Raw genomic sequence first — 12,791 nt, 5'->3', positions numbered from 1 at the left:
AAACCAACAAGAATCCTGGACCGAGGAACAATGCAAGTGTGAAATCGAAAGATATCCACAGTGTTGGTTGCATGGCATGGTCAGTCTCTATCAGAAGCTACCTGGGAATCCGTATACCAGTTGCGGAGAGCGTTCCCAAACTTTATCATCGAGGACGCTGATATCTGAAGAGGGAAGGAATGTTATGCTCTAGCTGAGGTGGCATGACCTCGGAAGAATCAGTCGACATTTCCCTTAAGGATCTACGTTTGTAATATATTTGTTTGCGATTCATGTAAATGATCAAGAAGGAATTAATGTCAAGGTCCTAGGTGAGGGCTGATAGCACCAGACTAGGTGGATCTAAGGCTAAGGGCCTAATGTAAGCAATGTGCCGAGGGGCAAAGGAAATTAAAGTATCCCAAGAGAGGGGTGAAAAGATGCATTAGGAAAGGCCCTATGATGATGACATGTGGCATCTAGATCCATCTAGGGAGATGGGGCTTGTTGGAGTTAGTAAGAGAATGAGAAGGGACCTTCACATATGTTTTCAGATTTTGATTTTCTCTGTGTGAGCTCTCACGCTCTAGCAAGGATTTGGCTGGGAGGATATTCTGTGGTGCTACTCCCGTGATCTGTTGTAGTAAGTAGGAAGTTCGTTTCAATTTCTGCATGCGATGGGTGAGGGTGAACACCAGACTTTTGAACCACATTCACCAAAGCGCCCATAAAAGCTACCTAAACTCTCTAAATCAAGCTCTATGCCTATTCTCGAATGCATCTACAAAAGCATACAATTTCCTACCAATACAGGGCTCCAACAACCAAAAACTTAACTTGTCATCGATCAACCTAGGGGTCACCTGTCATCAATCAACCTAGGGGTCACCTAGCTGGCCAAGTCACCTACCATGCATCATGTATGTGGAAGTCTAGATATGCTATCACCACGAACCATCATTGTCACTTTCATGAACCAACATTATCTCAAGAGTCACCTCCCTATTACGCATGTCACCTGTCACCAGGCTAGCCAAGTCACCTACCATGCATCACGTATGTGGAGGTCTAGATATGCTATCACCACGAACCATCATATTGTCACTTTCATGAACCAACATTATCTCAAGAGTCACCTCCCTATTACGCATGTCTCTAATCTATTCTACCCAATATACATCTCGGGTCCACAAGTAGAGCCGTTCTGATAAATGGAGCTATAAGGTTCCTGTATGAAAAGCTAAACAGGCGTAAGTCTGGTGGCCCCACAAGTAGGTCACTTGCTTACATGGAACTATATCACTCACAAGGCTATTAGTTTATATATCTTATCCTATCTTTTGGGCACTTTCTCGTGTAGGATAATCCCTATCGTTTCATGTCCCACATGCCCCTCCAATAATCATACAACCAGTGCCTTGATTTCTGACACATTGGGCAATCACATATCGTTCATCATACACGCCACACCTCATCTCATCAGCAAGGCATTAGCTAACAAGTGGATGGAGGACGTATGGTTACAAAGAAAATCTCCTCCCAAGCCTCTGTCTAATACAAAATTTGTTGGACTTCGTTCTCTTCTAAGAGGTGTTTGATACACCCATCGGATATGACAACTGATGTGTGCCTAGCTCTCACTATGCAGTGACTCTTGTGGACATGTTCAGCCTCATACATACCCTCCTAAGAAAAGATCTAACTTTCCTCTTTCACTTTAAAGGAAAAATCATACATGAAACTTCAGATCACTACCTTTATTACCTTCAGCCCTTGTAGCAGCTCCAGTTCAACTCCACTTGATAATAGTAATGCTCTATTATCCCCAAGTGCTCACAACCTCCAACATGATCGCTTTCTTGATCCTGAATGGAATTCCAAATTTGGTGTCTTGACTCGAGTCTTTTGAAAGATACATCCAATGAGACAAGTGATACTTACTCCAATATTTCGTCTACAAATGAGACAAGTGATACTTACTCCAATATGTCAGACGAAAACACAACAAAAACGCTCTTGGAAATTTCAGTGCCACATATAATTCAGGGCTTCATCTTGAGATTGCCATGTGCATGATCAAGAAATAACAAATGCAGAAATTTGGCAGAGTGTTAACGAAAACTTGATATTTCAAACTCGCGTTACTTTCAAGCCTTACACAGAAGCTTAATACTTGGTCAGTAAAATATTGACAGCCTCTGTGAAAGCTTCCGCTAAAAAATGTGAGGTCCAGCTGGGCACACCACTGATGCACACTCCTTAACTGAATATTCCTACCCTGTATATTTTACAAAGGATCCAAAATAGCTAGGAAGCAGGAAGATGAAGTGTCCCGTCTCATAACCCTCGAGGGACATTATTATCACTCATCATCCCCAACTTTACTACTACCAGAAAGTACCATCCACAACATCTATAATTGTTGTCTTTTCAATGGATACAGATGCTTAACAGGTCCCAAAGCCACCATCTGTCGCCCAATACTGGGCTTCCTTACCAGATAATGGTGGGGAATCGTTATATATGTGTTTATGTGTCCACCACTTTTGGACAGAAAACACAACTCTTTTGAAATGGATCAATGCACATGGATATCAAGGCGACGGACTGCTACCGCCAAAACTTCTTGTCTGCTTTCTCCGCATACCAGCATCAATCTTCTTCTGCCTTTCTGCAGGGACATCATAATCCCATTTCTTTCTTAGTATTCAAAACAAGAATACATCATCTATATGCATTATTCAACTTCGTATAGTGTTCTTTCCATGGCTTTATGTTCTCTTATGCAAGTGAGTGCAGACTTACTCTTATTTACAATGGCATTCCTTGTCAAAGCAAGGAACTCCTCCCACTGGATTCCCTGCAACTCCTGCTTCTCCTCCTCAGAGAGCTCAAAATTTGGTTCTCTTCCACACATATACGCAGCCCTTCACAAAAAACATGCGTCAGCTAAGCTATGACAAACAAGGCTCTTTCCCTCCTTTATTCATTCCCCGCAATAGCAGCTTGGTTTTTATATTTCCAAAAGGGGAGTAAAGAAAGAATCAATTCTAGTGGCGACAATGGAACCAGACCTTACCAAGTTGGCCTGAAGTAATTAAAACAACAGATTTCAGTTAATACCCCTCGTGGCACTCAACCCCCAGCCTCACAGTTTTAATGTGCCCAGTATCGAATTGGATACATACACATGCTAGTTTTTCTATTCTTCCCCTTTTTACATGAAGAAGAAACCACAAAGAAGAGAAGTTACCGGTCATAGAGATGAGCAGCTTCTTCCATTGAGGAGACTGTGCCCAAGTGTATTTGCTTTTTTTCAACCTTGATAGCAGCTTGCCACTTCATATTCTTGAAATACACACCACGTAGCATGCAAGCCTCTTGGTTATCAAAATGCTTCCGTCTTTGACGTTTCTTCCTTTTTGATTCATGTTCAGCTAAACAGGCATTCCAGTTAATCTCTCTCTCTCTCTCTCTCTCTCTCTCTCTCTCTCTCTCTCTATCTATCTATCTATCTATCTATCTATCTATAACACACACACACATCGCGTGCACGTGCACGTGCACGTACCTATATTAGATCACAAGATGTCAGAACAGAGTGCCAAAACTGCAAAGAAACCAGCCTCAAGGTTCAGAATCCAAGCAAGAGAAAAAGGGTGCAAGTAGACACCCATCAGATGGAGCATATTGTCAAGGCATGGAGCAGTCATCCTAGCTGCAAGTAATTCCCATTATTAGGGCAGCTCAATGTTGCTATGATATTTTGTCAGCTCATCACTGGTGCAAGGTGCACGATTAGAGTTCTTTGGAAACTTGCATAGACTTCACATTGATGACCATGCATAGAAGTGTCAGGGAGAGTATTTTTCCAACAAAATCGAATAATTATCTAAACAAAGTAAAAGGATAGCACAAATAGCATTATTTTAGTGGTTTGCAGATTATTTTTAGAGTGAATACAAGCATTATATACCTCATTAGCAAGCTCTACGTTGAGATCTTCCTTACAAAGGGTTCCTTTCTTGTTTTCAGCTTTGTTGTAGCTAAGTAAAAATCCATTTTATCTTGGCATTCCGTATCTGTTGCTCTCTCATATAACCTGGGCATTTCCTTTCATATGAGTTGTAGTGATGAAGTGGATGTTTCCCAACTACACAAAACAAGTGAAAATATTTGTTATACAGCTTCTGCAAGACAGAGAGTTGGTCTTTAGGTTGGTATCCCATCATCGTGTTGACTGTAGACAGCGTCCATAAGCAATACAAAACCCTCATCAACCAAGTTACACTTTGCAAAACTGCGTGTACACACACACTAATGGCGTCAAAGATTTTCCTTCAGTTGCAAATTGAAGAGCATTGGTGTCCACTCCTTTTCCTCATGACTGTAAAAGAAAAAAGGCTTGCTAGGCTTGCCAAAAACAGCCCAAGAGGGAGCCACAGAGGGGAGAGAAAATAGCAAGGGGGAGGCAGAGGAAGTGGCAGCTTGGGCTGCCATGGGCAGAAGGAGAATACGTATGATAGGAGGGTAGAGCAGGCTGATGCTTTTTTCCTTCAAAAAAGGCAAAAGAGGAGAGAAAATATTTACATGACATATAGAGAGGAATAGGAAATACATAAATAACCTAAAGCATCTACATTCAACCAAATAGTCATCAAGAGCAAAGAAACCAAGAGAATCTGATAACGACATGCATATGTTGTTATACATACACGATAGAATACTCCATGATAAAAGCAACAATTTCTTGAGTCAAATAATTAAATATGTACTGTGCAGTGTGACATGACATGATACATCATACATGGCAATGGGCATAGTACATGTCACATGACCAATCAAAACTATTAAAGTCTCTCATATAAGTAAAACATTGGAATCTCAAATTTCCATATCAATTCACAAGGTCCTCAACACTATACAAAGGGCTGAATCTTCAGACTCAGTATCGTCCTCATCACTGTTCTTTATTGAGGATCAAATTCCCCACAATCCACAATATTCTCCTCATCGTCAAACTTGGGGTCCCTAGTCTGCTTTGGATCTGACTCACCCCCTCAAGTTGTCTCTCTACCTCTGGATCTACAAGATTCTCCTCAAGGCTACACAAATTTGTTCCTTCATACAAGTCTACACTCCAAATACATCTATATTTGCACAAGCTCAACTAATAGACAAAGCACATCTACCTCAACCTCCTCACTTGATAATGCATCCACGACATTGATGTGCAACAATATGAACCCATCTAGTTGTACGGCATCCAATGCCTGCACGGCCTCAAGATTGCATATGTGTCACATTAAGACCAATAGCCTCCAACTACCAAGCCAGCTGAGCATATAGAGCTTCCTCAGCCTTGTCTTATGGAGGCCTCCGTGAGACCTTTGTAATGTCAATCTTAGTGATGTCCACCTACATAGAATCTAAAGGCTTATGAGCATTGAGCTTTGAACTAAACTCGAGAGACTACCACTAATTGTTTAAACTTTAATGGAAATAAGCTTTCTATGATCCGGATTCCATAGAAAAACTAAGTGATTACTAGTAATCATCTACATGGGACCATCAATAGTGCTTATCCAGTGAGTAGTTCGCCGAACAATACACCAACCTCTCCAACTATGACATGGCATGAGGGACTAGGACTCTAGCTCCTCCCACAAGCTCTAATAAAGCAATCCTATTGTGCATAGCATTCCAAAGTTGAAAGGAAAAGAACTCTTAATATATTATGTTATCATTTCATGTAGGATTCTAGAGACTAAATTCACCTAATTACAAATGATGAGTACCTACAAGAGTACCTCCCATGCCAATGATCGTAGGCATAGAGTAGAATTTCCATGTCTCCCACAATGAGATGGGTCAAACACATGCCTCCTACCTTCTAGAGGAGACAAGACTATCTCAAATCTCTCAAAGAAGTGGAGTGAGACACACATATTATGGATTGGCAGGCTCATCTATTCCACCTCCTGTCAAAAATTCTAAGTAGCTCATCCACCCTAACGAAACCAAGAAGAGTAAAGACAACGCTTCAAGTCGAATTTTAGACAGCTTACAAGTTACAAGAACTCAATGATGCGAATGGCACTAGCAAATATAGTGCTTACCCGGGAGAGCTTCTCGATGTACTCCATGAGTAGCTCAAAACAATGAGAGGAAAATGGATTTCAAACAACCTTGAAAAACTCTCTTGTAATAAGGGCCCCTATACTCTTGCAATTTGAGCCATTTATCCATCATAACTTGCACAACCTGAAACCAGCCTCAACAACGTAAAGGGTGGTAGGATCCACTTGATTACAGCATACACAAAAAATTGACAAGTAAATATGCACCACAAAACAAATCACAGGGGAGCTAGAGCGCTCCTACTCAGTAACAAGGATACCGATTGGCCCCAAACATTGGCGCCCCTTGCGGTATTTATTTAGCATTCATTTGAAACCAAGCGATTGATAACAAAGGTCTCTGGGAAGCTGCAACACAAGCAAACCAATGCCTGCAGACTCCCCGTCCAGCCCACCTTGTAATTCCCTGCTCAACTTCAAACAATGAATGGCATCCAATCACTAGACAATCCTGTATCCTCAGCCAACCAAAGCATGCAACAGAGACCCCAATAGCATCCACTCTCTAAGCCACACCTGCAATCGCACAACCAAGTGCCCAACCAGCCAAACACAGCTGAACAATTGCAAGACAAAGCCCTCAACATCTAAACTATGGTGCAATCAATCAATAAAGCACTTCCAAACGGATTGTGTCAATCTATAGCCTCCCTAGCCACTGCCCAACAGCATAAATCAACCTTTCTTCGCAAGGAAAGAAACCCAAACACAATAACTAGCCAACAACCAATCAGGGAATGGCAAAAGCAAGCAAAAACAAGCCTTCTTCTGCCCAATATCCATAGAAGAAAGGTCACCGAGGCTGGAAAACCCTAGATCCTGCAGAGAAAAGCTGATTCTGCTCTGGCATAGCCCCAAGAGCAGCTTAGAAGTGAACACCCACGCCTGGAAAGTTACCAAAATCAGCAGCAACACCCGGAAGTCTAGCAATCTGCAAACACCTGGAAACAGCTCTAGAACAGGACGGAGTCACCTACACAGCCAAGAGGACCTGGAGTTGAAATCGCAATATGCAGGACACCCTGGCTGAAATCGCAATCTGCAACAGGTTCCTAGATCAGGTGTGATTTCATCTGGCAGGCCCTAGATGCAATGGTACAAGCCCTGACTAATGACAATTTTCCTTGGCAGGCTCTGGAAGCTCCTGGTAAAAGGCGATTTTGCTCTAGCAGCACCTGGCAAGCTCTGGCAACTCACAACTGATTGTCTGGCTCACTGATTTCGCCTTCTGAATCCAAAAGAAGGGCTCTGGGCTTTTTTGGGAATCCTGTGCTAGAATTAGCAATTTTTAATTGCACCACTCTTTTGACCCCCCTGTTGCACACTTTGGCCATAGGAATTAATTGCCTAGTAATTGGGCGCACATTCACTATTTCCAAGGGCCCATTAGGGAATTTTAATTCCCCAAGTCCCACCCCATGGCCGAACCCTCGCACCCCAAAGGCTCAAGGCAATCACGTGCAAATTACGATAGTCGCAAATCGAAAGTCCCATAATTTCATGTCCTCATGACAGACCCCCCTCTTGAAAGAAGGCAAGCGTTCGCAACTGCCATAAATTACCTGTAAAAGAAAACCAAGTGAAAACACTACAATGTTTGTTAGGCAAAAGACAAGCAAACATTCCACATACATGCATACAAGCATACATGCATTCACAAACAATATGCTCCCCACGATGTCCGATCCACCTCACGTATGGCCATCGCTAAGGACCCACCGCCAGTGGTACATCATGAGCATATGTAAACACTTAATGCATGCGCATAGATGCTCAGACTGTACTTCCCAAGGATAGTTCATGCATGCTTTACCCACCTATGGCCATCTCTTCAGACCCACACTAGTGGTACATCATGAACATCCGAAGTACCTAAGATATCAAATCCAAATGTGAGTGGACAGCCAATCATGCCGCCAACAGATCACCAACAGTGCATATACGATTTGTAGAGCTGCAGATAACAAATACGTTATAGCACTGCAAACCAAGCGACTAGTACACCCAATGTGACTAGTACACCACGTACATCGCAACCAACGATGCACGACATAGACCACTTCCAAGAATTGCGCATCCGGAACCAAGGTCTAGGGGAATCCATTCTCCTTTTGTCAAAACCACATGACAAAAAAGAGCATTCCCATCTTGTCGAATCCTCATGACAAGAATAACATGCATATCTTATCGAAACCTCATGGCAAAAATAGCATCCAAAAGTAGCAGGGAAAACACCATCTTGCAAACCGTATAACATACATCATCTTGAATCAGATGCCAAAAAAAGAGTGACAAACTCTGCCATACAAAATTCTTTTTACAAGTACATGTATACGGCGCTATACAAAATCAGCCGTAAACAACCCGCTGTGGAATTAGGAACTCTTGCCCCCTTCGAAACATTCCGTGGCTTATCGGTGTCACTAGCCGGCTCCTTCCTCTTACGGTTGGGACAATCTCTAGACTGATGTCTCTCCTCTTTGCAAATAAAGCATTTGCCATCTTCATATAAAGCGCGTCGTTCCTCTGGAGACAAACGATTATGTTCATCCTTTTGACGATTAGCTTTTCTATCAGACTTATCCCTGCGAGATCCATTCTTCCTCTCGTCCTTCACCGGATCGGTATCATGCTTCTGACCACCTTTGAAACCAGAAGTCCTCCCTTGCATCAAAGCATATGCCGTGCTAGCATTCTCGATAAGCTGAGACATATTGGAAACTTTAGCCTTTGTGCAGTAGTCTCTCAACTCCTTAGGCATCCCGCAACAATATTCATCAAGCAACAAAGCCGCCCAAAACTTGCTGTTATACTCCTCCAAATTACGGCAATTATTGGAATTGAGCGCATGCCAAGCAATCATGATATCCACTTCAAAAGTCGTGGTAAGCCACGCAGCTGAAAACACTTGCTTGAAACCTACCCACGTGTTTGGTGCGGTGTTTTGCATAAGCATAGTGGTCCACCACTGAAGCATTCCCCTTTAGAAAACTTGCAGCCCGGCGTATTTTGGATGACTCTGTAAAATTCCCTCTTGTGTAGGCTGCATCAAACTGCTGCAAAAAGGTCAAGGCCTTAAGTTTATCCTTCACCCTACTAAATGTCTCAAATTTTAGAGCCGCACCAGCCTCTTTAAAGTCCATCTTCCCTTGAGGTGCCAAATTATCATATATAGGTGCCTAGGCAAAAGGGACAGCAGCACTCACTCCATCTCCCATACTACCAGCATTGGGAAAAGCTGTATTCTTTAGACCAACACCCATATTTTGCATATTTCCCAAAGCAAGGTTACCTGCTGTTGCATTAGGCATACCTGTTTGGATTCCTGGGGCTGCTCCAACATTTGCATACATCATATTCTGTCCCATGGGCTGTAAACTAGGCTGAAACCCAACTGTTTAACTAGCAGGCATACCCGAAAATTGGGCTTGTGGGGGGCTGACCATAGCATGAAACACTGAACCACCACCAAAATAACCTGGTTGCACCTGGTTTGCCATAACTCCTTGCTGTCCGGAGACGACGGACTGAAAATTATTACCTTGAGTAGGCCCCGGAATAGCATTAGGCTGCTGCTGACCAAAGGGGATTTGAGAGGGCTGATCCTGAAAGCTGACATGTAGTCTCTTGTTAGCTTCAACATCCCTATCCCCATCATCAGGCTTCCTTTCTTCGGCTGCACATCTGAATTCATCATCTTTTGGAAGTGAGGATCCTGTGTGAGCTGCGTGAAAGCACTCATGAAACTCTGCATCTGTGCCTTGAATAATTCCACATCTTCCTCATCAGTCTGATCATCCTCATGCTCAGCAACATGCTAGGACTCCTCTCTTGCACCCTGATCATCATCATAAGACTGAGACATCTGCTCTTCCTCTTCCTTTCCAATAAGGCTCAAAGATCTCTCCCTGTGAGACATATTTACTAAATAGTATGCTGTCTTCTTCACCTAGTCTGCTGGACTTGCACCAAGCCAACCACAGGCTCCCCTCTTGAAGAAGTTAGGTGGATCCTAGCGATGGAACCACTGAAACCAGCCTCAACAACGTAAAGGGTGGTAGGATCCACTTAATTACAGCATACGCATCAAATTGACAAGTAAATATGCACCACAGAACAAATCACAGGGCAGCTAGAACGCTCCTACTCAGTAACAAGGAATCATGTATCCTCAGCCAACCAAAGCATGTAACAGAGACCCCAATAGCATCCACTATCTGAGCCACACCTGCAATCGCACATGCCCAACCAGCCAAACATAGCTGAACAACTGCAAGACAAAGCCCTCAATAGCTAAACTCTGGTGCAATCAATCGATAAAGCACTTCCAAACGGGTTGTCTCAATCTATAGCTACCCTGTCCACTGCCCAACAGCCATTAGGGAAGAATTGGGATCTCCAAAGGGCCTCCAATTATTGTTTCCTAATTTCAAGGGATTAGAGAGTGATTTGAGGTGTACCAATGAGAGTGCTAGAAGGTGTGGAGCAATGGTATGTTGAGGTGGAGGGTGGGCAGGCCTACAAAGAGCCCCTATTGGTTGCTCCCCTTACACTAGGGACCACCCAAACCATCCCCCCCCCCCCCCCTCTCAACCCATGTTTGACCCTCCTACCAGGTGCACCACTCCCACATGAGCCCAAAACTGCCTTCAATGGGATGGTAGGGCCCTTGTGGCGAATTTTTCTTCTCCTCTCCCTCTTTCTAGGGCCTCTGTCCCCCACTATTCTGGTCCAGCCTGCCAAATCACTCAGATCTGAACCAAATCCCACGCATTTTTCCTCTTCCCCTCTTTCTCTGCTCCCTCCTGCTCTGGCCTGCTTGCTGCAACTCCTCTCTCTCTCTCTCTCTCTCTCTCTCTCTCTCTCTCTCTCTCTCTCTCCCCCCCCTCTCCCTCTCCTGTGCCTCTGTTGGAGCTGCTCTGTCCCTCCTCTTCTCCCTCTCTTGTGCCTCTGTTGCTGTTGCTCTGTCCCTCTCCTTCTCCCTCTCCTGTGCCTCTATTGCTGCTGCTCTGTCCCTCTCCTTCTCCCTCTTTTGTGCCTCTGTTGGAGCTGCATTGCCTTGTGTAGGAGTCCCATTCTTGCTGTTGCAACCTCTGCAAGCATGGTGAGGAGAAAGGCTACAAGACCACGCAATGCTGAAAATTTGGGGATTTTATGATTAATTTTAATTTTTAGGGTTTTGATATATATTAAGGGGTAAGAGCTCTTTTTACATCACATTCTCACTTTCACATTTAGAGAGCCATAGAAACTCCCGTCCTCAGAAGTTACTCCCTCCATCAACTACTATTTGCCATGGATTCAACTAGAACTGCATTCCATGACTTCATCTCACGAACTGCATTTGCAGATCGTGAGGAAGAGCTATTTTTGGTGTTTGATAGGACTTTAGATGTCCTAGGCACATATATGCAAGCAAAGGATGCCTTCTCAGATCTCATCCTTTACATGTAAGATAATTTCTCAAATTTTGCCTATACACTTGACCACACTTCAAAGAGATGGGTTCCCATAGATTACATAAAGTATCTGTTCATAGAGGAACCCAAGTTTGTAAAGCACTTGGCCCGCTTTTGTGACAACCTTACAAACGAAGGGTTTAGAACAGTCGAAGTTCAAGACATCCTAGACACAGGGATCACAGCAAAAATAGGCACCAAATTCCTTTCATGGGAGATGACATTCATCTTCCTTCTCCAAGAAGGAAATTTAGAGGAAGAAGCCTCATCATCTAGCACCCCCTCTATTAGAACTGCTGATTTGGTCGTCCCTAGACTAGATTCGAACATCTACATGGAAGAGAGTCTTGACTATCCAACAGAGGAGATGGAAGTAGCTCAAGCATTGAGCCTACTTCAAGAGCCCCTAGTAGAGCAAGAATCTGCATCGGAGACCGTTGACCCAGACTCAGAATTATGGTCCTTGTCCCCCCTCATCATCGATGGAGAAGAGTACGTATTCCTCCATGACATAGAGATTCTTTTTGGACTACGAGAGGATGAGGCACTCGGAGTCCTATCGCGGTTCGATGTTAACACAAGTGTCAAAGATCCCGAGATTTTAGGTACCGAAGACCAGACAATGGAAGACTTTCTCTTGACGACGCTGGTTTTAATGAGGGATGCAGACATGTCCGTATACGATGCACAACTCTCTTATGCAACAGCTTCCACCTCCAACATAGGTCAGGGAAAAGCGTCCACCTCCCAAATGGAACATCACACAACACCTGGTTCCATCAACATTGCAAATAAGGAAGGGATAGAAGCCGACGACGCTGTAGTGGTAAGTTCGAACAATATTTTTTATTTTGATGTTCTTTCAGTATAATTTGTTTTGTCGATCTTCTAATGTTTGTTGAATTGTTGCAGAATGCGTTCGAGCTTGATGATTTCTCATCTCGATGGAGTAATGTTCGCAGCACATTTGAGCGAGATCATTCTTTGACCCATTACCTTGGCAAAGTCGCAGAGCCTATCGTGGTCTTTCACGGCAAATTTCTCCTCGAGGTCCTTCAGAGCTGCTAAAGTGCAAGGCATTGTCACGTGCTATCGGATACTCCAACATTACTCGAAATGCCAACAAAGTCATTTTGGTACACCGCCTGGCTGCTATCAATGCCTTTAGATCGAACATTCATGGCAGGGCATTGACGGCAACGACTATGTCTTT

The 12,791-nt window shown here is 43.6% G+C and overlaps 1 protein-coding gene across 1 annotated transcript in view; it reads right to left on the bottom strand.

The window, feature by feature from the left end:
- Positions 1-2,063: 2,063 nt before the first annotated feature.
- LOC147905727 (uncharacterized) overlaps positions 2,064-12,791 on the bottom strand; it is a 61,482-nt gene continuing 50,754 nt past the window's right edge. The window contains exons 5-7 of the mRNA XM_087374290.1: positions 3,233-3,416; positions 2,785-2,906; positions 2,064-2,650 (exon numbers count right to left, since the gene is read on the bottom strand). Coding sequence (XP_087230416.1) covers positions 2,574-2,650; positions 2,785-2,906; positions 3,233-3,416 — 383 coding nt within the window. The 3' untranslated portion in view covers positions 2,064-2,573. The remainder of the gene's footprint in view (positions 2,651-2,784; positions 2,907-3,232; positions 3,417-12,791) is intronic.

This window comes from Dipteris shenzhenensis, chromosome 1 (genome assembly GCF_047967505.1).
Source record: "Dipteris shenzhenensis isolate YYH24624 ecotype China chromosome 1, Dip_SZ_1.0, whole genome shotgun sequence".
Lineage (NCBI taxonomy): Eukaryota > Viridiplantae > Streptophyta > Polypodiopsida > Gleicheniales > Dipteridaceae > Dipteris > Dipteris shenzhenensis.
Note: the sequence above shows the minus strand (reverse complement) of the source record. Positions and strands in the feature narration are given on the sequence as shown.